The sequence below is a fragment of the Polypterus senegalus genome, chromosome 15 (genome assembly GCF_016835505.1).
Source record: "Polypterus senegalus isolate Bchr_013 chromosome 15, ASM1683550v1, whole genome shotgun sequence".
NCBI classification, from domain to species: Eukaryota; Metazoa; Chordata; class Cladistia; order Polypteriformes; family Polypteridae; genus Polypterus; species Polypterus senegalus.
The window spans coordinates 2,527,684-2,552,879 of NC_053168.1; the positions used below are offsets into that span (position 1 = coordinate 2,527,684).

At 43.4% G+C, this 25,196-nt stretch overlaps 1 protein-coding gene across 1 annotated transcript in view; it reads left to right on the forward strand.

Annotated features, from left to right (window-relative positions):
• Positions 1-22,869, forward strand: part of LOC120516163 (SH3 domain-binding protein 5-like) — a 109,368-nt gene extending 86,499 nt beyond the window's left edge. Inside the window, exons 5-9 of the mRNA XM_039737640.1 lie at positions 6,793-6,923; positions 7,996-8,038; positions 9,683-9,902; positions 18,480-18,743; positions 21,591-22,869. Coding sequence (XP_039593574.1) covers positions 6,793-6,923; positions 7,996-8,038; positions 9,683-9,902; positions 18,480-18,743; positions 21,591-21,817 — 885 coding nt within the window. The 3' untranslated portion in view covers positions 21,818-22,869. The remainder of the gene's footprint in view (positions 1-6,792; positions 6,924-7,995; positions 8,039-9,682; positions 9,903-18,479; positions 18,744-21,590) is intronic.
• Positions 22,870-25,196: the final 2,327 nt, after the last annotated feature.

Sequence of the window (25,196 nt, forward strand, 5' to 3'; positions counted from 1 at the left end):
AAAACAAAAGGCATTGGAAAATAAAGACAATGTGCCCTAGAAATAACACTGCCATCTTTAAAGTAGCTTATCCTGCAGGCAGAGGACATTCCAAGGGGGAGGCGCGAATTTGCACAGTTGAGTTTTTCCATTGCTGCCTTTGCACGTGCAGGGTGACCACTGACATGGCTGCTGGGGACCAAGCAAGACCTGCTGTCACCACAGGGCTTCTTGTATTTGAGATTTGTATTGTTATTTATTTTTGATCTCTCTCTCTCTCTCTCTCTGTTTATATATATATATATATATATATATATATATATATATATATATATATATATATATATATATATATATATATATATATATATATATTGTACACATACAGTGCATCCAGAAAGTATTCACAGCGCTTCATCACTTTTTCCACATTTTGTTATGTCACAGCCTTATTCCAAAATGGATTAAATTCATTTTTTTAATCAGAATTCTAAACACAACACCCCATAATGACAACATGAAAAAAGTTTACTTGAGATTTTTGCAAATTTATTAAAAATAATAAAACTAAGAAATCCCATGTCCATAAGTATTCACAGCCTTTGCTCAATACTTTGTCGATGCACCTTTGGCAGCAATTCCAGCCTCAAGTCTTTCTGAATATGATGCCACAAGCTTGGCACACCTATCCTTGGCCAGTGTCGCCCATTTCTCTTTGCAGCACCTCTCAAGCTCCATCAGGTTGGATGGGAAGCGTCGGTGCACAGCCATTTTAAGATCTCTCCAGAGATGTTCAATCAGATTCAAGTCTGGGCCACTCAAGGACATTCACAGAGTTGTTCTGAAGCTACCCCTTTGATATCTTGGCTGTGTGCTTAGGGTCGTTGTCCTGCTGAAAGATGAACCGTCGCCCCGGTCTGAGGTCAAGAGCGACCTGGAGCAGATTTTCATCCAGGATGTCTCTGTACATTGCTGCAGTCATCTTTCCCTTTATCCTGACTAGTCTCCCAGTTCCTGATGCTGCCACCACCATGCTTCACTGTAGGGATGGTATTGGCCTGGTGATGAGCGGTGCCTGGTTTCCTCCAAATGTGATGCCTGGCATTTACACCAAAGAGTTCAATCTTTGTCTCATCAGACCAGAGAATTTTGTTTCTCATGGTCTGAGAGTCCTTCAGGTGCCTTTTGTCAAACTCCAGGCGGGCTGCCATGTGCCTTTTACTAAGGAGTGGCTTCCATCTGGCCACTCTACCATACAGGCCTGATTGGTGGATTGCTGCAGAGATGGTTGTCCTTCTGGAAGGTTCTCCTCTCTCCACAGAGGACCTCTGGAGCTCTAACAGAGTGACCATCGGGTTCTTGGTCACCTTCCTGACTAAGGCCCTTCTCCCCCAATTGCTCAGTTTAGATGGCCGGCCAGCTCTAGGAAGAGTCCTGGTGGTTTCGAACTTCTTCCACTTACGGATGATGGAGGCCACTGTGCTCATTGGGACCTTCAAAGCAGGAGACATTTTTCTGTAACCTTCCCCAGATTTGTGCCACGAGACAATCCTGTCTCGGACGTCTATAGACAATTCCTTTGACTTCATGCTTGGTTTGTTCTCTGACATGAACTGTCAACTGTGGGACCTTCTATAGACAGGTGTGTGCCTTTCCACATCATGTCCAGTCAACTGAATTGACCACAGGTGGACTCCAATGAAACATCTCAAGGATGATCAGGGGAAACAGGAGGAACCTGAGCTCAATTTGGAGCTTCATGGCAAAGGCTGGGAATACTTATGTACATGTGATTTCTCAGATTTTTATTTTTAATAAATTTGCAAAAATCTCAAGTAAACTTTTTTCACTGTGTCATTATAGGGTGTTGTGTGTAGAATTCTGAGGATAAAATTAATTTAATACATTTTGGAATAAGGCTGTAACATAACAAAATGGGGAAAAAGTGATGAAGCGCTGGGAATACTTTCTGGATGCACTGTAAGTATATGTGTGTGTGTCTATGTGTGTGTCTATGTGTGTGTATATATATATATATATATATATATATATATATATATATATATATATATATATATATATATATATATATATATATATATATATATATACACGGATTCCAAAAAAGTTGGGACACTAAACAAATTGTGAATAAAAACTGAATGCAATGATGTGGAGATGGCAAATGTCAATATTTTTTTGTAATAGAACGTAGATGACAGATCAAACGTTTAATCCGAGTAAATGTGTCATTTTAAAGGAAAAATATGTTGATTCAAAATTTCACGGTGTCAAGAAATCCCAAAAAAGTTGGGACAAGTAGCAATAAGAGGCTGGAAAAAGTAAATTTGAGCATAACGAAGAGCTGGAAGACCAATTAACACTAATTAGGTCAATTGGCAACATGATTGGGTATAAAAAGAGCTTCTCAGAGTGGCAGTGTCTCTCAGAAGCCAAGATGGGTAGAAGATCACCAATTCCCACAATGTTCTGCAGAAAGATAGTGGAGCAATATCAGAAAGGTGTTACCCAGCGAAAAATTGCAAAGACTTTGCATCTATCATCATCAACTGTGCATAACATCATCAGAAGATTCAGAGAATCTGGAACAATCTCTGTGCGTAAGGGTCAAGGCCGTAAAACCATACTGGATGCCCGTGATCTCCGTGCCCTTAAACGACACTGCACCACAAACAGGAATGCTACTGTAAAGGAAATCACAGAATGGGCTCAGGAATACTCCAGAAACCATTGTCAGTGAACACAATCCAACGTGCCATCCACCGTTGCCTGCTGAAACTCTACAGTGCAAAGAAGAAGCCATTTCTAAGCAAGATCCACAAGCTCAGGCGTTGTCACAGGGCCAGGGATCATTTAAAATGGAGTGTGGCAAAATGGAAGACTGTTCTGTGGTCAGACGAGTCACGATTCGAAGTTCTTTTTGGAAATCTGGGACGCCATGTCATCCGGACTAAAGATGACAAGGACAACCCAAGTTGTTATCAACGCTCAGTTCAGAAGCCTGCATCTCTGATGGTATGGGGTTGCATGAGTGCGTGTGGCATGGGCAGCTTGCATGTCTGGAAAGGCACCATCAATGCAGAAAAATATATTCAGGTTCTAGAACAACATATGCTCCCATCCAGACGTCATCTCTTTCAGGAAAGACCCTGCATTTTTCAACAAGATAATGCCAGACCACATTCTGCATCAATCACAACATCATGGCTGCGAGGAGAAGGATCCGGTACTGAAATGGCCAGTCTGCAGTCCAGATCTTTCACCTATAGAGAACATTTGGCGATCATAAATAGGAAGGTGCAACAAAGAAGGCCCAAGACGATTGAACAGTTAGAGGGCCTGTATTAGACAAGAATGGGAGAGCATTCCTATTTCTAAACTTGAGAAACTGGTCTCCTCGGTCCCCAGACGTCTGTTGAGTGTTGTAAGAAGAAGGGGAGATGCCACACAGTGGTGAAAATGGCCTTGTCCCAACTTTTTTGGGATTTGAAATTCTGAATCAACATATTTTTCCCTTAAAATTATACATTTTCTCAGTTTAAACTTTTGTTCCGTGATTTATGTTCTATTCTGAATAAAATATTAGAAGTTGGCACCTCCACATCATTGCATTCAGTTTTTATTCACAATTTGTATAGTGTCCCAACTTTTTTGGAATCCAGTTTGGATATAGATATATATATATATATATATATATATATATATATATATATATATATATATATATATATATATGTGTATATATATATATGTATATATATATATATATTGTGAACGTGACCCGGGCACAGACAGGGGGGCATGTTGTTTTGACACCACCACACGCTTATTTACAATAATATTTACAAGAATAGGTCACCAAGACCCCAAACAATGGTCACAAAGACCTAGTCACGTGCACAAACCCCCAAATACCCAATGTCCTGGCCACAATGCCTTTCTTCGGGCCGCCACTCTTCACAGCTTCGGCCCTACCTCCACCCACTCCAGCACTGAATGACGGAGACGGCCCTTTATGAAGGACCCGGATGAGCCCCAGGTGTTCCCGGCAATCTTCTGCCACGCCCCAGCTGGCGGAAGTGTCGGCTGTCCTCCCGGCTGCCCCGGGCACCGCCTCAGTCTTCCCCAGCACTTCCTGGTGTGGCAGGAGTGCTGGGGAAACAAATCCCAAGGCATTGGGCGCCTCCTGGCGGTGGCCACGGGCCCCTACAGGGAAGAGCTTCCAAGCCCTTGACCCGTGGCTCCCAAAACAACCCGGAAGGCGCACCCCACGTGATTCAGGCCGGCTCTGACCTCTTCCGTCCCTCCTGGCCCCGCCGGTCATAGCCCCTGGCATCCCTGACAATATATATATATATATATATATATATATATATATATATATATATATATATATATATATATATATATATATATATATATATATATGTGTATATATGTATATATATATGTATGTGTGTATATGTGTATATATATATGTATATGTATAAGCAGAATTTTAAAGTCAATCCTGAATGACACAGGTGACCAGTGTAGTGACATTAAAACTGGAGAAATGTGTTCGGATTTTCTTTTCCTAGTTAGGATTCTAGCAGCTGCATTCTGCACTTGTTGTCACTGATTGATGTCTTTTTTGGGTGGTCCTGAGAGGAGTGCATTACAGTAATCTAGTCTACTGAAAACAAACGCGTGAACTAATTTCTCAGCATCTTTCAGTGATATAAGAGGTCTAACTTTACTTATATTTCTTAAGTGAAAAAATGCTGTCCTAGTGATCTGATTAATATGCGATTTCAAATTCAGGTTACAGTCAACAGTTACCCCTAAGTTTTTTTACCTCCGTCTTGACTTTTAATCCTAGTGCATCAAGTTTATTTCCGATAACCTCATTGAATCCATTATTGCCAATTACTAAAATTTCAGTTTTCTCTTTATTTAGTTTGAGAAAATTACTATTCATCCATTCAGACCAGTAAGACATTGTGTTAGTGAATCAAGAGAGTCGGGGTCATCAGGTGCTATTGATAAGTACAGCTGTGTGTCATCTGCATAGCTGTGGTAACTCACGTTGTGCCCTGAGATAATCTGACCTAACGGAAGCATGTAGATTGAGAAGAGCAGCGGACCAGGATAGAGCCTTGTGGAACACCATATCGGATATCAGGTGACTTTGAGTTGTAATTACCACAACTAACAAAGAATTTTCTCCCTGCCAGGTAGGATTCAAACCAATTTAAGACCCTGCCAGAGAGGCCCACCCATTGACGATTTCTAAGAATATTGTGATCAATGGTGTCAAATGCGGCACTCAGATCTCAGAGGATGAGAACAGATAAATATATTTTATATAATCCAACATCTGTCTTTCTGTCTGTCAGCTTTTCACAAGAGAACTACTTAACAGATAAGATTGGTTGTTTTCTAGAATTTGCTTGAACATTCCGGTTAAATCTCTCATAGTTGCTGATCGTCTGGCAACCTCTGCTGTTATCTCTCTCTTTCTCTCTCTACAGTGTGTGTGTATGTATGTATGTATATATATATATATATATATATATATATATATATATATATATAATATAGTCTGTTTGTCTGTCCGCTTGACACAAGAGAACTACTTAACAGATTTATATTGGGGATTTTTTCTAGAATTTGCTTGAACATTCCAGTTGATTTTGCGACTTTCTCATTGCTCCAAGTATCATAGTTTTCTTGCGGTTTCGATTTATTTATGTGAATCCGAGAGAGACATAGCAGGCCGAGGGGAGGTGGGCGTGGCTCTCTTTACTCATACGCCAGCCTCGGGCGTATCTTACATCTGCTCAGCTAGCAAAGGAGAGAACTACTTAACGGATTTAGATCGGGATTTTTTTCTAGAATTTGTTTAAACATTCCAGTTGAGTTTGTGACTTCTCTCATCGTGCTAAGTATCATAGTTCACTTGTGGTACTGATGTATTTTTATTTGCACGAATCTGAGAGAGACACAGTGGGGCAGGGCCATCCTCACTCACACTTCAGCCTTGGGGTGCACCTTACATCCGTTTAGCTAGCGAATGAGAGAACTACTTCATGGATTTAGATTGGGCTTTTTTCTAGAATTTGCTAGAATATTCCGGTTGAGCTTACGATCTCTCTCATCGAGCTAAGAATCATAGTTCGCTTGCTGGAGCGATATATTCACGCTAATCTGAGAGACAAGCAGTGGGCTGAGGGGAGGGGGAGGCATGACGTCAGGAGTGGGGAGTCTTTCTACCTCTCGCCACGTTTTGGAGCGTAACTTGCCTCCGCTTAGCTAGCGATATCTTTTTGTTTATTGATTTTTAAAGTTTGTCCTGTTTCACTACTATGCGGATGAAGCTGTGGGGGTGGCTAGTTATTTTTTTTTTGTTTTTTCTGTCCCCCCTGGCCATTGGACGTTACTCTTATTCAATGTTAATTAATGTTGACTTATTTTGTTTTCTTATTGTGTCTTTTATTGTTCTATTCTTTATTATGTAAAGCACTTTGAGCTACTGTTTGTATAAAAATGTGCTATAGAAATAAATGTTGTTGTTGTTGTTATTTATAAATAAAGTTGTTAATTAGTTTAGCATGTGGAAAATTACATTTTGTGTTTATGGTAACGTTCATTCATTTTGCTGATGTGTTTTTTTTAATCTGCAGTATATTTGAAGTGTGAATTTCTTCTCTTATTTTGTCTTTTGGTTTTTTGTTTTTTCTTTGTATTTTGTGTTGTGATTTTGGATACCTTACGTGTATTATTTCTTTATTTATTTCTTTATTTTTGTAGGTTATGGAGGCAGAGCAGACAAAGACCCGAAGCGAGCTGCTGCACAAAGAGACGGCTGCCAAGTACAACTCCGCCATGAATCGCATGAAGCAGTTGGAGAAGAAACTGAAAAGAGCCATCAATAAATCCAAGTAAGTAGACACTGTGGCTTGAAGCGGAGGACTGCGCAGACCTCTTGGCGAGTCGATTGCAGGATAACATTATTCAATCAAAATTTGGTCACCTGGGCGGCATACGTCTAAAACAGAAAGAGGTCTGGCGATGGATTCCTGCACCGCTGCTCTACGCTGCCTGGCCAAATTCAAAGTCACAAAGGCTAGCATTTCATTGGACGGCCCTTAGCTTTGATTACAGCACTCATTCTCCATGGCATCGATTCAATAAGCTCACAACATTTATTTCCGTCTAGGGTTGCATTCATTTTTCACCAGGGTCTTGTACTGATGATGATGATGGGAGAGTCGGGCCGCTGCGTCAAATCTTCTCCGGCACACCCTAAAGATTGTCATTGGGGTTAACATCTGGACTCTGTGGTGGTGACCAGTCCATGGGTGAAAATGGTGCCTCATGCTCTGTGTACCACTCTTTCACAATTTGAGCCGATGAATCCTGGCATTGTCATCTTGGAATATGCCTGTGTCATCAGGGAAGAATACAAAAACATCCATTGTTGGAAGATTCTGGTCATTCTGGGGGTCAGTAATTTTGATCTGACCAACTGAAGCAACTCCAGATCATAACAGGCCTGTATGGTGGGCAGTAGGCATGATGGATGGGCACATCACTTTGTCCACCGCACCTTTCATCCGGGTGCACCCATCACCCGCGTTGTGCGTGTGGCGAAGCTCTAACTTTTCACTATTAAACATGGCCGTGAGGTCTGCTGCTGTTTTTACTATGATCTGATTTCACCAAACATTTAATTGATCTCTGATCGCGATCATTCAAGTTGGGAAAGCATTTGTTTTAAAGCCCAATAAAACATTATGATGGATAACCGAGACCAGGCAGGAACGGAACGGTGATTTGATGCAACGCTTGAGTTGTGAGCCGCTGTGCCTTTTATTGGGGCATTTAGCTGGGCATGAGGGGCACTCAGACAGACCCTCACCCAGCCCGGTGGTTTTATCATCTGCCATGAAGACAAACAAAAGAACAAACACGAAAGGTTTGTAATGCTGTTCTCCATTTTCTCTTTTACAGGCCATACTTTGAAATGAAGGCCAAGTATTACCTTCAACTTGAGGTGAGGTTTTTGTTAAATTCATCCACTTAGAAAATCAAGTGAAGTAATAAGCAGAATATTTTCAGTGTTCTGGCAATGCAAGTGTCTAACAAAATGACGGTAAGGTGGCTTTGCTAGTCTGAAGAATTCTAAAACAAAATCGCATCATGACAGACCACACCTTTGTCTTTCTGAATACGCCATTTTGTGCTTTCCATATCCTGTTATTTATATTTAGTTATTTCAGTGTTGGTATAGACAGCAGCCATCCCACCTGCACTTCAGAAGAGGTCACCCACCTGAAGCTAAGTGTGTTGAGGTCTGCTCAGTACTGGGATGGGAGACCATCTAGGACAGGGGTCTCCACCTCCGGTCCTGGAGAGCCGCAGTGACTGTAGGTTATCATCCTAACCCTTTTCTTAATCAGTGACCAGTTTTTTGCTGCTAATTAACTTCTTTTCCTTTCACTTTATTTGACTTGGTTTTTTTTTTTTTTAAGATTTCTGCCCCTGAATGTCTTCATTGTTCCTCTGAATTGCTTCATTTCTTTCCTTAAATGGCCCCCAAACAGAAATGAAATATGAAGTGAGTGTCCAACAGAAGACCACCTCAGTCAGGGCCTCAAACTCCAACAAATTTCACTCCAACCAGCTGCTATATGAGGTGCCGATTCTTGTCGTTAATTAAACTCGTTCTTTAATTCTATGGCTTGTTGCTGCTCTCGTGGTGCATTAGCAGACATTTCCAAAATTGTTGATTTTCTCTTTTCTAAGAGCTCTGTTTGTGGACCTGAGCAGATTGACATTCCTGAGACCGCCACCCTTTTTATTTTCAAATATTGTGTGATGGTCACAGTTTGATGGCCATGTTTTGGCTCATTTTGTGTCTCATTATTGTTTGGCTGCTAAATAAGGAAAAATAAGCAATTCAAACATTATGGTGGATAAGGGGTCTGAGTCATCAAGAGCAAGTCAATTAAAATGAATTCAAAAGAAGTTAATTAGCAGCAAAAACGGGACACTGATTAAGAAAACGGTTAGAATGAAAACCTGCAGCCACTGTGGCCCTCCAGGACCGGAGTTTGAGACCCCTGATCTAGGAGAAGCTTGGCTTGCTGCTATTGAAGGTGTTGGGGGGTGCTTACCCTGTGGGTCTCTGTGTGGATCCCAGTGCCCCCCAGTGCAGTGACGAGGACAGTGTGCTGTAAAAATGGCGCCGTCCTTTGGCTTAGAAGTGAAACGGAGGTCCTGACTCTCTGTGGTCATTAATGGTCCCTGGGCATCCTTCATAAAGAGTACAGTGTACCCCAATGTCCGGCTCAATTGCCCACCAAGGCCTGGTTATAGTGGCCCCCCTTCACCGCCTAATAGCTAATGTGTGGCGGACGCACTGGAGCAAAAATGGCTGCCGTCGAATCCTCCAGGTGGGTGATGCACATTAGTGGTGCACTCATTGAAGCGCTTTGAGTAGTGAGAAAGGTGCTACATAAATGTAAAGAATTATTATTCTTTGTAATAATTAATGTTGCAGTTTGACATAATAAATTCTGTTATATTACTATTTTTTTTTGGGCCAAACTGGAGGCTGCAGTATTTGCTGATAACCTTCACCGTCGTTTTTATGTGGACAAAAATTAACAAAAGTGCCTGTCGACATTTCTTTTAGCAACTGAAGAAAAATGTGGATGACCTGCAGGCCAAGCTGTGCTTGGCAAAAGGCGAATACAAGATGGCCCTTAAAAACCTGGAGATGATTTCCGACGAGATTCACGAGAGGAGGAGGTCGTCGGCGATGGGGCCACGAGGAAGAGGCGTAGGCGCTGAAGGGGACAACAACTCTCTGGAGGACCTGTCTGGTTTTAAAATGGAGTCGGATGCAATTTCTAGTAAGTTCTCACTGAAGAGATGCCCGGTTTGAATGAAAAGAGACAAAAAACAGATGAGGATGAGCCAAGGTGAGGCGTGTAATGGAAACGGGGAAAAAGAAACAAAAAACACGGCTAGTTTTATTGTGCAGGGCTGTGGAGCTCGGCTCCAGTTGTAATTAAACTCGTATCGGCACACGGGACCCTTCATTACGGCCAGTGTGAATCATCATTTTAGCACCCTAACCTGTTAAAGTTGGGGTTTAAAGTCTGTAGTGATGTTGTCGTGTCTCACAGACACTGACTTAACATCACCATTGACTTATTTGGCCGATGTCTTTATCCAAGGCGAATTACAACATTTATGATACAATTGGCTCTGTTTCCTTTGTTTTTCTAATTGGGGCCAGGCAGGTCACATGACTTGAACGGGTCTGAACCCACAACCTCAGGGTTTGAAGTCCGAAGCCTTAACCGCTGCGCCACACTGTCTGTCTGACAAATATAAAGAACAAGCGGGTTAAGTCTGCAGATGATACCAAGATAGGCGGACTGGCAGATAATCGAGAATCCATTCAGTCCCCACAGAAGGTCTTGGACCGCAGACAGGGTTGGGCAGATTGGTGGACGATGAAATTTAATGTAAAGTATGATGGGTAGATAGTAAAAATGTGAGGTTTGAATACGCAGTGGGAGGTCTGAGAACTGACAGTCCACCATATGAGAAGGATTTAAGAGTTGTGGTGGACTTGATACTATCAACTGCCAGACCTGTTCAGAGGCCATTAAGAAGGCTAACAGAATGTCAGGTCATATAGCGCCTTGATGTGTGGAGTACAAGTCACAGGAGGTTCTGCTCAAGCTTTATCACACACTGGTGAGGCTTCATCTTGTTGCTGCACCCCACCACACGACAAACCACCTGGCTTGAGACCCCAGTGCAGTGGGTGACACCTCAGCACCACACTAGTTTGAATAGAGTGGTACGGTCCTGCCACCAACACCCAAGTTGGAGGAGCTCCTTGCAGAGCTGGATGCACAGCAACGTCATACCCAGGATGGAGCCATTGTAAGTTACGGGCCCTGCTCAAGGGCCCAAAGGAGTAGAGTCACTTCTGGCATTTACAGGGAGTCGAACTGGCAAACATTCCAATTACTGGCACAGAGGCACACTCCGCCATTATAAGATTAAACTTAAAATAAATGGAAGCCATACTGTTATCACAAGTCTAGAGGAACAAGAGTTCAAGCGAATCAGTGTATGTGAAACTGGAAATCTGAGCACATTATATTGCAGTTCACATTTAGTTCCAGTCGCAGTCCTGGACTTAATTACTTCGACTCCACAGCCGTGGCTCCACATCGGATTGTGGACTTGATTCGTCTTCAATAAATTTCTCTGCTTACATCAGTTAAATAGTTAAATCTATAGCACCAGTTTATCTGTTTTTCATTTTTATAGCGCCTTTCATATCTGTCTTATTGTCAGGACACTATTGGACGCCAGACGAGCAGATCAACCTTCTTTTATGGAAATGCCAGTAAAGCCTTTTTATAAAAACAAACTTTGTGAATCTTTAGACGCGCACAGGAATCTTTATTGCTTTGGTACCAGGAGATGGTGTCGAGCAGGTTCACATGTGAAGAGACGCATGAAACATTTTTTGCTTTCATTTATCTCTACGTATAAAAGGCAAAGCCCTCACTGACTCCTCACTAATTCTCCCACAGCTGAAATTTCACGTGCACATTCCTTATAGTGTACTTACAAAAGTTCGGTATGTTTCATGTCCTATTGCAACACCTAAGGGGGGAGGGAAACGGGTGTACCCCCTAAACTGTATACATAGATAGGGGAAACCCTTCCTCACTATTTCTGTGACTTCCAATATACGTAGGAAGCCCAGATTTCCCATACTCATGCTTTACACTGTACTTACAGATGTTCAGTATGTTTCATTTCGCACTGAGCCCCGTAACAAACTTTCGAAAACAACATCTTCTTTTTGGCGATTCTCACCATTATGCCGTAAGAAACTTTCGGAACTGACCTCTCCTTTTGGTGGTTTAATTCCTTATTTCCGTTAACAGACAATTTATTTCACGGCAGAGATGCACAAGGCCCGACCCCGGTCCCCTTTCCTGACTGCACACCTACCACGTGGTTGGCTCCCTGCCTATATACATCAACGACATCCCGCGCTCATGTGCCTCTTCACTCGCTTCCTTACTTTCCTCAGCTGTTCGTTGTGCTCACTGCTCCCTTCTTCTTTACTCCACCACATCAAGCCTGTTACTGTTGGCCTTGCTTCACGTCTTCCTGCTGGTGACTCCTGCCTTTTCATTTAGTTTCTTCACACTCTTAATCCTCCGGGTAGGCCTCCGCATACTCTACTTTTGAAGGTCGGCGCACCAATGATGTTACTATGAAACTTTCAACCACCAAAACTCTGTAATGGCACCAGGCTTCAGATCAGATCTCTGCACAAGAACCTCATTGAGGCGACTGTCTTCACTGAAACTGGCTCAGGGGAGACCCTCTCAATACCCTCTGACCTCCCATTCCAATTTACAGTAAGGGTCTGCTGCGCTATGACAATAAATAAGTCACGGGGCCAGACTCTAAAAATGGTCGCCATTAACTTGACACAAGATTGCTCCTCACATGGCCAACTGTACGTTGTCATATAAATTTGTATATGTTTTGTTGTTTTTTTATTTGTCTCTCTGTGTAAAATCCAGTTGCTGTTTGAGAATACGGTAGCATAAGATGGGTGTGTTAGATAGGGGGGGACCTTTTGGGAGGTAAGGGGCTGGCATTGTGAATTCCGGGAGTGCCATGGAAACGAACACATTATGTAAATAGGGGCGCGGAAAGGCAGGAAGGCGAGGAAGAAAAGAGCCCGAGTTTTTATGGTGGAGGAAAAAGACATGACCCATCTGAGTCCAGGAGAAAGATTGTTTTCAGAGAGCACCACAAGTTCAACGCAGTCTGGGGTGGCCACCTCGAAGATTCCAGATACACTGAGGGAAGTGAACCTTATCGTGAAATGGATCGGAAGCAGTGTGTGCCATAAATCTTTTATTCTGGGATTGGCGTGTCTGAGGAATAGGATAATCAGATAATTATAAAGACTAAATCGAATGGACAGTGGGGAATATTCTTGAGTACATCATTTTATGCCTGTTGTTTATCTATACTAATAAAAGTATTAGTACATCTTTACACATCTTTTTAGTAATATCAAAAAGGCAAGTTTACAGGGGGATATTATAGTCATGGGGGACTTTAATTATCCAAATATTGACTGGGATAACCTTGCAGATGGAGGAGCACAAGAGCAGGAGTTTTTAGAAGTAATCAGCGACTGTTTGTTAACACAGCATGTTAAAGAGCCAACACGGGTGAAGCCTGTCTGGATTTAGTATTCTGTAATAATCAGGATAGAATTGAGGGTGTAGAGGTGATTGGACCACTAGGGTCACGTGACCAGAATGTAATACAATTCTCAGTATTTTGTAAGAGTACAGATGCAAAGACTAAAATTGTTAAGTTGAACTTTGGTAGGGCTAATTTTGAGCAGATGCTACCAAGTCTAAGTAGGATAGACTGGGATAAGACAGTCGAGGAGCAGTGGAGCAGGTTTAAAAATGTGTTACATGTAACAGACCTACATTTGGAATTAATAGGAAGCTAAAAAACTCCACGATGGATTAATAAAGATTTAAAAAAGACGTTGCAAAGGAAAAACCTGCTGTATAAGGCATATAAGACTAATGACTGCAAAGTGAATCGTAGCGCGTATGAGAACATGAGGGCAACCATTAAGAAGGATATCAGAGAGGCTAAAAGACAGTTGGAGAGGAATAGCAGATAAGGCAAAGAAGACCCCAAGAGATTCTTTCAGTATTTTAGTAAAAAGAACAGTTAAGGAGGAGGTCAAGTTCATCAGGAATAGTAAAGGGGAATTAAAAGATACAGACAATGAAATAGCAGATGCCCTAAACTTACATTTTCTGAGGTGTTTACAAGTGAGCAAGTGGATAACCTCAGAGCAGTAACAGGGACTACTAAGGAGGTACTGAGGGATTTGGAAATTGTAGAGGGAGAAGTGCTGCTCAGATTAAATAAGATGAAATCAAACAAATCACCAGGCCCAGATAATATTTATCCTCGTGTTCTTAAGGAGGCTAGTGAGTACAGATATAAACCCTTGACACATATTTTTAGGAAGTCACTGTGCACTGGAGAGATTCCAAAGGACTGGAAAATGGCAAATATCATCCCATTATATAAAAAGGGTGACAGGGCAGATCCAAGCAACTATAGGCCAGTAAGCTTAACATGAAACATCACAGGAAAATTAATGGAAGGAATTATTAAGGATAAGATTGAGCAACACATGGCAAGGACAGGAGTTATTCTGAACAGTCAGCATGGGTTCAGAAGGGGGAGGTCGTGTTTTACTAACATGTTGGAATTCTATGAGGAGGCAACAAAAGGATACGATCAAAGTGGAGCTTATGATATTATTTATCTGGACTTTCAGAAAGCATTTGATAAGGTGCCACATGAGAGGTTGGGCATCAAGTTAAAAGAAGTGGGAGTTCAGGGTGATGTTTTTAGATGGGTGCAGAATTGGCTCAGACACAGGAAGCAGAGGGTGATGGTGTGAGGAACCTCATCAGAACTGGCCGATGTTAAGAGTGGTGACCACAGGGGCAGTGCTAGGGCAACTGCTATTTTTAATATAGAGAAATGATTTAGATAGGAATATAAGTAACAAGCTGGTTAAGTTTGCAGATGATACCAAGATAGGTGGATTAGCAGATAATTTGGAATCCGTTATATCATTACAGAAGGACTTGGATAGCATACAGGCTTGGGCAGATTTGTGGCAGATGAAATTTAATGTCAGTAAATGTAAAGTATTACACATAGGAAGTAAAAATATTAGGTTTGAATACACAATGGGTGGTCGGAAAATCGAGAGTACACCTTATGAGAAGGATTTAGGAGTCATAGTGGACTTCCCAACAGCGTTCAGAACCCATTAAGAAGGTTAACAGAATGTTAGATTATATAGCCTTGATGTGTGGAGTACAAGTCACAGGAGGTTCTGCTCAACCTTTATAATGCACTGGTGAGGCCTCATCTTGAGTACTGTGTGCAGTTTTGGTCTCACTACAGGACATAGCAGCACTAGAAAGGTCCAGAGAAGAGTGACTAGGCTGATTCCAGGTCTACAGGGGTTGAATTATGAGGAAAGATTAAAAGAGCTGAGCCTTTACAGTTTAAGCAAAAGAAGATTAAGAGGTGACATGACTGAAGTGTTTAAAATTATGAAGTGAATTAGTCCAGTGGATCGAGACTTGCATTTTAAAATGAGTTCATCAAGAACACGGGGACACAGTTGGAAACTTGTTAAGGGTAAATTTCACACAAACATTAGGAAGTTTTTCTTTACACAAAGAACGATAGACACTTGGAATAAGCGACCAAGTAGTGTGGTGGACAGGAAGACGTTAGGGACTTTCAAAACTCGACTTGATGTTTTCTTGGAGAGCTTTGTTGGGCTGAATGGCCTGTCTTCGTCCAGAGTGTTCTAATGGTCTAAAAGGCAAAGCCCTCACTGACTCACTCATCACTAATTCTCCAACTTCCCGTGTAGGTAGAAGGCTGAAATTTGGCAGGCTCATTCCTTGCAACTTACTTACAACAGTTAAGCAGGTTTTATTTTGAAATTCTACGTGTAATGGTCATAACTGAATCCTACTTACGTACATATATATGGCCATAGCCTGCAGCTCGGTCGCCATGTGAGGCGGAGTTGCGTCCCCCTTACTCACGCCTCCCATGTAATTGAGTGCCTGCCCATATAAGGCCATCCGTCACCAGCAAACCAATAGACATGCTACCGCTACGTGGTGTTTGTCATGCCTAAGACGAATACGATTTTCTCGAGATACAAGTTTAGTGAGAAGCTGCACGGTATTAATGAGACTTCTGATCACTTTGTAACGGAGTTAAATTTGCTGGTGAAGGACTGTGCTTATGCAAACGATGAAATGGTCAGGGATAGAATAGTGTTTGGCACAAACTCCGCGACAGTGTGACTGAAGCTTTTAAGTGCCAGGTCTGAGCTAACATTAAATAAAGCTGTGGACATCGCAAGATCGCACGAGATAGCAAACCTTCGATGCATGTACCCCGAGTGGCTCACGTGAACTGACTGTGAACGCAGTACGCAGACAACAAGCAAGAGCTCCAAAGAGCTCTGAACAAAAAACGCATTACACAATTAAGAAGGCAGCAAAAGAATATGAAGCGTCTCATACATACAATCATATTCATAAGTGCAGCTACTGTGGAAACAAAGCACACGGTGGAAAAAGTCAATGTCCAGCTAAAGGAAGACAGTGTAAAAAATGGGATAAATTGAAGCACTTCGCTAAAGTTGGCAGGAATGGGACAGGTAAATCCGTGCATGGAGTGTGTGATGTCTCAGATAAAGAGGAAGACGAGCTGCTTATTGATACAGTAGGACAGGAACAACCCTCTGACGCTGAACAAGCCTTTGAGGACATATCAATAGGAAAGCACGGTGTGAAGCTTAAGTTTAAATTACAATTACATTGACAATCATGTTACATTATTTTTAAAATGTTTCCTTTTCTTTTTCATAACTTCTTTAACACACTACTTCTCCGCTGCGAAGTGCGGGTATTCTGCTAGTTGTATATATTGGAAGGGGCGAATTTTGGGGGATTGTAGAAAATGTATTAATTTCATTGTGTTGGTTGCATATTTTCTCTGTGTGGTTTTGTAAAAGTCACTTTTATTATTGTAAGTCATCTTTCTGCGCTGTAGGACGAGGCTGAAGGCAGTTTGGGGTTGACCTGCAATCATCAGCACAATTTTCACTATAAACTTAGTGAAGCGGAGCGGTTACAATCGTTACAAACTGTACGTCTCGTGCTCAAGAGTAAGCTCAGCAGACAGCCTGGTCATTTTACAGTCGGAGGGCACAACTGCAAATGTCGTTTACAAAGAGATCCTAAAAATGTGCATTTCTCATACACGACATTCACAATCCTAAACGAAACTCTTTACAATCATCAGATTCACTCTCAATACTAAAATAAGCCAACGACAATCACGCTACGTTATTTTTAAAATTTCTTTTTCATAACTTCTTTAACACACGACTTCTCCCCTGCAAAGCGCTGGTATTTTGCTAGTGTTTTATAACGTATAAAGTTTATTGGCTGTTACGCTTAAGCGTCATTGTGGGTCAATCGCAGGGTGCCAGACAAACGGCATGTCAAGATGAGACCACCATCTTCACTGTTAGTAAGGGCTGAGTTCAGGTCAAAGTTGCATTGCAGCAATCCCTGAGAAACAATTCTATTTGATATGTGTTATATATTTGGGGCTTGAAAAATCCCAGGAAATATTTCAAAATAAATAAATAAATAAACAATAACTTTCCTCTAGAACTTTGAGAAGTTCCTTCATAGTCGCCGTCCTCCCTTTGAGACGCCCACCGCTTCGTCCGTTTCTACTCTCGTTGTTTGTGACCGTGTCTAGCACATCCTAGCAGAGACCCCAGCCCCGAATTTCTTCCACAGTAGCAAATCGTACCTCCTTTCCACGTCTCCAGTTTAATTTCAGAAGCGAAAAAAAAAAAAAAGCTTCCGTGAGCGAGCTCTGGGCAGTCAGGGTGTGCAAAGCAAGCACCACATTGATTTTGGTCATAAACTCTTTGAGCGAACACACGGTGTGTGCAGGTGCGCCGTCGTGGTGCCAAATCGCTGCGGCTCCAGGTGTTACATTTTATTTTTTAATTTCCCTGATGATTCCCCACAGACGCTTCAGCAGTTCAGTGTAACGTTGTTGGTTAACGGGTCCGTGTGCAGACTCTTTATTAGCAAATCTTTCAGTGTCGAAAGAAACGATGTCTCAATGTTCCACATGACCCGCCCCGGAGAAAAAAAATAAATTGCAGAAAAAGTCAGACGCACATTTATGGAGTAAATGTCAGAAACTCGGTAGACTCGTTAACGAAACTGTGGGCACACGGCAGACAAAGGCGGAGCCAACGACGACACCCCACTCCCGTGCTTTAGGCCCCGCCCTCTGTCACTGTCTTTGAATTTTCACAAACTTTACGAGTTGTGGGGTTACAAACAATCCCTGAATCTACCGGTGCGACATTTTCATGTTTTATTGATTTACAACATTGGATCTCTCGAGTGTTTCGTTTGCCGTTTTCATCAGAAAAAGTGAAAAGGGAACGTCATAAATGGACGTGATTTTATTTATTACGTTTATACCGATGGCTTCTGCAGCTTGGCTCCTTTTTTGGAGGAGTACACACCGTGATGACATGTCGCACATTTCTGACGTTCGGTTTATCTGCTTTTAGGCCTTGGTGAGGACTGACGCTGTAATTGCTAAGTGTGTTGTGGTGTGCAAATTAAACTTCCCTCTGGGACATTAAAGTCTACGTAACTTGACGTAAAGAAACGAAAAAGTGGAGGGCGTACTCAGTTTTTCACGGGACGGTAACGTCTTCCTTTTTCCTTTATTCTTAGTGACCTCGGAGGTGTTTGAGGATGACAACTGCAGCAGTGTGGTGTCGGAGGAAGACTCGGAGACGCAGTCGATGTGCAGTTTAAGCTCTGGGCCCACGAGCCCGCTGGAGATGCCCGCCCCTTTCACGTCGTCTTCATCGCGGCCCAGCAGCCTCGACCTGCCCAGCCCGGTGTCTCTGTCTGATTTCGGCCTAATCTCCCCGGTCTTGGGGCCGCGCAGCGAGTGCAGTGGGGCGTCCTCTCCAGAATGCGACCTGGAGAGAGGTGAGTGCCATCACTTTGTTCCCCTTGTGTGACACGTGTGTGACACTTTGCTATTACAACTTTAATCCTTTTTTTATTTGTAATAAATAGAATTTTAGTTTGTGCACAAATGTGAGAAGATTGAACAACTAGAAATCAAAAAATATACATTATACATCCTGACCTTACCTTGTGAGTGTGTTGACACCATAAACCCAAAACTTTGCTTTATCTAACAATCGAAAAAAAAAAATCTTTTCTTGTGTGGAACCGCAGTGAGCTTCTATAAAATTGGGCAAGAAATCCATCCATCCTTCTAACCTGTGTATCGAGAACAGGGGAAGAAGGCAGTGCAGTGTGAAGACTTGCGAGGACAGCGATCCCCCTTGATGAAGAAGAGGATGAGTTGCGGTCCTTGAGATTAACAGCTGATCAGTGTCTTGTCTTAAAAGAGATGATAAACGGTCGTCCTGTACTATCAGGGTATTTCCCTCGATGTTAAGTTCGTTACCAGGTTGGTCTACTGTTGCACTTTAAGATTAACACGCACACACATAGACAGACATACGCAGACACACAGACCCTCACCACAAAAGTCCCGTATGAAAGATGTACACACAGCACGTCATTCCCCACACGAGTACCGTATGACTAACACACGCACAGTGCGCTTTACCTAGTACTCCAAGAGACAGACTTACCATAGGCACAAGCAATGTGCGATATCTTAGATACAGAATATCTCAGACATAAATGTTACCTTTGGTCTCCAAGAATACATTCAAACATACAAAGGCTCAGCATCTCTGGCTATGCAGTTTTACTTTTCGCACTCTTCATTACTGGACCACAGCTCTACATCCTCCTCTTGATAAAGCTTGTTGGTCGGATCATATGGCCCTTCTTTACTACTCCAGGTGCTCTAAGAAATAAACTTTATTACCTCAATCACTCTACGTATGAAGACAAAGTATAGAAAGTTACAAAAGCAGTAATACCAGTGGAGAAAAGCATAAAAGAAAATGTGGATAGCAAAGTCTGGACATTCTGTACATGTGTAGTGTCAAAGATGAACGCCACAGGGTGCTGTTGATTTAGCAATTGATATTCATGGAATACTTTAACTGATGAACAGATGAAAACGGTTGCACATTGCTGGTGCCCTCTCCTGACGTCGCTCTTTTCGCTGCTTCTTCTTCTCCTCCCGATTGTCTTTCTTTTCACTGTTTCTCCATCTGCTTCTCCCGACATCTCTGTTTTCACTGTTTCTCCTTCTCCTGACGTCGCTCTCCGTCTTCTCCTCCCAATGTCTCTTTTCACTGTTTCTCCATCTTCTCCTCCTGACGTTGCTCTTTTCGCTGTTTCTTCTTCTTCTCCTGACGCTGCTTTCAGATGAGTTACATTTATCATGAGATTCCACGTGGCAGGTCTTCCTTGCCCAGGCTATAAAACAGTTTAGTCCTTGAGGCGTCACCTGGACTTCTGCTCCATTTAAGCAGAGGCTGCTGCTGTGACTGACTGCTACAATTCAGGAGAACAGGATGCTGGGATGTTCTGCCTTCTTAAGTGTTTAATTTCTCCTGATCATAATGTTTGTTTTAAAGTGACACAATTTGTTAGCTGTCCTTGTGAGATTACATTCATTTTTGTTTGCTTGAGCAAAAAATAAAATAAAATATAAAATCCCCAACACTACAGTCCTATCAAGGGCCATCCGACAGCTGCTTAGGTCGGTGTGTCAGACCGCTGCTCGTCCTCCTCAAGGGGGCTTCCCTGTCCTGACGAGTTTTCACACCCCACAGGTCCAGTTGCTGTCAAACGATATGAAAGTGCATGCGACTTTGGCTAACCTCACTCCACGATAACGACAATACCGTAAAACACAGAGGTTTACTTAAATACACTAGTGATGTTATTGTGTCTTACGCTTGTCTTCTCGCCCGTAATGTCTGAGATACGTCCATACTGACTTGCGTCCCCAGTGCCTGAATGTAACCCGTACACAAGTCGATGGCTACCTGCAATCCTGATATTCTCATTATGGTCAGCTGATGCTCCCATCGAATGAAAATACGAGAAGGGTCCAGCAACAGACCTCCGCAGGGCAGCCCATCGTACTGCACGTTTTTGTCACCTGGTTTCCTTGATTTGCATGACATAACTCCTCCCCCAGTAATCTTAACTGTAGTTTAAGCAGGTGTATCATGTGACATCACTGACACGTAATGCAAAGTGACAACCGCCTCAGTGGAGGGGAGCTCTCAGGGTCCGCAGCTGGACTCTGTTGGGAAATTGCACACGTTTGTGAGTTTTCGTTTTTGTTAAACGCGTGCTGTGTGGAAGGCTGCAGTACTGAATGGGTCGCGACGTCACGTGACGAGTTCTGCGGAAGGTTCTGTGATGTCACGCTGGCTCGCAAAGCATTATGGGGCACTGGGAAAATAACATTCACCTAAGCTGACCACACAGCGATTTTTCGGGGAAAATAATTTGATGAATGAAGTTAACGGCGAATGTGGTATATTCACTGTGAAAAGCTCTTTGGCGAATTTCGACAATCGTCACGACTGTCTGCCTGTTCGTTGCATTAGTTTCCAAGTGACTTGTAGATTTTTGGATTAAGCACGTGAGATTCAAAGTTGTGAAATCCGAAGTGATGTCAACAGAATGATGGGAGCCGATTGGTTATTCATTTTCATCAAACACAAACTGAATTACAGCACAGCGGCCAACTTCATCTTCGGTGTTCTCATCGTTTGACGACTTCTCGAGTGTCGTTTTTCGTTCAGGCGAGGCACTCGGATGTTTTTTGGCTGTCATGCACGATGGGCTTCATAACCAAATCTTGTGTATTTTTTTTTCGTGTAGGTGACAGAGCAGAAGGAGCCGAAGATGAAAACGAGAACGTCCTGAACAACAACAGTAACAGCAGCAGCAGCAGCAGCAACAACAACAAAAAGAATGGCCTGGAAACCAAGATGAGCCGCCTGTCTCTGAAACGCATCAAGACCGAGTTTGGACCCCGGAAGAGCGGCGAGCACTTCAGTCTCGCTCCGCGTCCGGCCGCTGCCCCCGTGTTAGTCCACCGAGTTTAAAAATCTCCTAGTGCTTCGTCAAGCCCCCCGATGTGTGCCATTGAGAATTTGTGCCAACAGCCGATTTATTTGGATGACAACGCCATGCTGTTCTCTTTGAAGCTTTCGTCGAGGATTCTAGTTCTGGTGCTTATGAACGGACATCACGTGGCTGGCGAGTGCCAAGAAGCTTGACGTCCTCCACGTCCCCCGGCTCACGTGACGTCTGATGTGGCACCCTGCAGGTGGACTGTGCACAGCTGGAGCCCCGAGGTGTCCTCAGACATGCACTCATCACTTGGTTGGCATTACCTGCAGCTTCCTTCCTTAGACTGGCGGGGCCGCCATATTCGGGCCTTTCGATGACCTCCTCTTCCTCCTCCTCTCGCTGGGTTATTTTTTATTATTTTTTTTTTTTTTTGTGCCGCTCCTCCAGCAGCCGGTGGTCTAATTCAGTGTTCAGTGGGCTCTTCATTTCTTTTTTCCTTTCTTTCTCCCCTCTTATGTACGGAGCATGACAGGCGTGGCGCAAAGGGTGGGCTTCAAGGCTTTCGCTTCACCACCGTCCTGTCTTGCAGAACCGATAAAGCAGCCGGTGACGGCGTGTGGCGAAGCTTCTCTCTACGGTCACCGGCCGGCCATTTGCTTTTAGAAGTGAAGACTTTGAGGGGTACTTCAAGATGGGACGGTGAGACGGTCAGAAGGAGGGCATCTGCCCAATTTGGGGATTTTTTTTTTTTTGTCACCAACACTTGCACATTTTCGGCCCATTTTAGGATTCTTTGCACAGATTTTCTAGCATTTCAGCCCCCCAGCGGTCGTGTCTGTGACGGCGCGTTGGGTCCTCTGGTGTGCCGGCGGGACTTTTGCACTGCGGAGGTTTCAGGTGATGTCACGTTGTACTGTAAGGTACCCCAACTGCATTTCCGTCGTCGTGCCCAGTCATAGCAATATTAGCAAGACGCCTCCTTTAAACGACGTGTGTGTAACTTCAGTGTCTTGTATGGTGTCACTCTCACCCTGGCTGCTTGCGTCCGTGTTTCTAGAATACAATAAACGGCTTTTCACTGCTGGGCAGCGCGCTCTTCTTTGTTTGGCACTCCTTGGGTTTACTACAAAAAAACAAGAAACAAATTGCAAAGCCCCGCTGGAGGGAGCCATCGGTAGAAACGAATGACTGCACATTTCACATTAGGGTCCTGGGGGTCCCAGTGTCTACCCAGGCAACATTTGGGAACAAAGTGTGACCGAGTGACAAAGAGCCAGTCAGTCACAGGGGGCACATTCATCACACCCGGGGTCTGCTCACCCAACCTGCACGATCGTGAGGTTGATGTTGGGCTGGCACCGATACCAGCTTTTACACCTCAGTCCCAACACAATACCAAGGCAAATACCGGGTAAGTCGGACCCCCAAGACCCCACCAGGCGGCTCCCACCTGCTGCCCTTCCCCTCAGGCTGTGGATATCCACGTATCACTTCAAGGACTTTCCAGCACATTAAAAGTCATGTGTTTGATGAACCGAGGTCTCCCATTGATGGAAAACAGAAGGGTAGATGGAGGGGGCGGAGTTCTAGACGAGCCAATGAATGGCTCAGTGGGTGTGGCTTGTAAACAACCATTCAAAATGAGCTCAATGCTGTTGTGGTTTTTGAGGACTTTTTAGTGCTGCCATGAAACACAACACAACTAAGGGGATGAATTCAGAGCCTGGGATGAGTCAGGGGTACAATCCCACTGTGCCACCACGCTGCCCGCCAGTAGAAACTGAATGGTAGAGAAGACCTTGGCAAAGGGGAGTATAAAGAAAGTGTTGTGATGAGTGAAGTGACGTCACATGACTTGAGATCTGATCTGAACTAATGCGCTCGGAGACCCCCGGGGGGCTCTGCTTTGTTGTAAACTGGAATTGTGACGTTTGTCAGGTAATGAAGGTAAAGTTGTTTCTACGTGTGCCAAAGACTTTCAACGTGTCATCTGTCTGTCTGTCTGTCCATCAATTATATAGTGCCTTTCTAATTAGCTAATGCCTTTCACATCCATCCATCTGTCACTTACAGTATATAGTGCCTTTCACATTTATTTAACTGTTCCGTCAGCCCACTGTGCACACGACTCGGGGACGTCGAGTACGTAAAGGGGATTTGGTTTTCTCTCAGTGAATGATTACGGGCTTTGGGTCCATTCTGATTGATTCTTCTTTCCAGAGGGCCATCAAGTTGTCCGTCTAAAGCTCACAATGCAGGGTCCGTCTCACCCCTAACCCTCAATGTGAACCGGAGCTCTGGCAGGCAGCCAGCCACTTGGCCCAATCCTGAGGGTGATCAGCACGCTGAATGTGAACGTAGAGGTCAGGCCTGCTGGTATTTCCTGATGAGATGGTGACGTGTGATGGGATCAGGGGCGCACCTTCAACAAACCCTCAGACGGTCCATACACCCAAAACAAGACCATCCAGGACCAAAAAAAAAAAGAATCCACAAAATCTTTGTCGTCCTCCTTTTAAATGTTGTGCCAGCCTCCTTGTACCCAACAGCCCCTGCACCCTCACGAGATGACCAATCAGAGCCACTGCAGGGGCTGCTGGGAGTTGAAGTTTCAATCTACACAGAAGTTTCCAAATTGCCTCCAGTATGGTGACTCGGATGACCAAGTCAGCCTGCTCTGTGCTGCCCCTTCTCCCCTTTGCCCTTTTGTGCCACACGGCTGGACTGGCAGCCACGTGACATTGAAGACGAAGTTGTAATCTGCCCATCTTCGACGCGGGAGGTGCCCGGGTTTGTGTCTGTTTAGCGCAGCGTTTCTCAACCTTTTTGCCCGTGCAGATACCCTGAACTAATATTCACGTTCTTGGGAGCTCCTCCATCGTAATGATCTCATTATTAGTATTTTTGTTATTTATAAATTTAAAGATCATAAGGAAAACAATAATAATAATAAGTGCCATACCTGATCGTCTGCTTGCAATTTTCAAAAGAAGGTAAATCAAAGTAAACTGGCATCTAAACACATGTAGGTGGCAAAGAAATGTTATTCTTGAAAGCTACATGATTATTAAAATGTACTTTTCTAGTGTGAGAGAGCTGTGCCACGTTATCACGGATAGAAACATTTCTACAAAATAAAAAAACGGACTAGAAGATGATCAATAAAACTAAACAGGCCGTGTTTTCAAAGTGCGCTAGCTGATCGATGAAGTGAAAGTGGAACAGAAACTCAGTAAACCCGAACACTGAAATGTAAAGAGCGCGTGCGCGTAACGTGACGCGCGTCTGGCTGGGTCTGGCTGGGTCGGCGTAACCTCAGAGGAACACGTGAATAACCCGGCGACGATTATCGTTAAAAGTGTTTCATCGTACATCAACATACAAATGACTGCTAATTAATACAGAATAGCA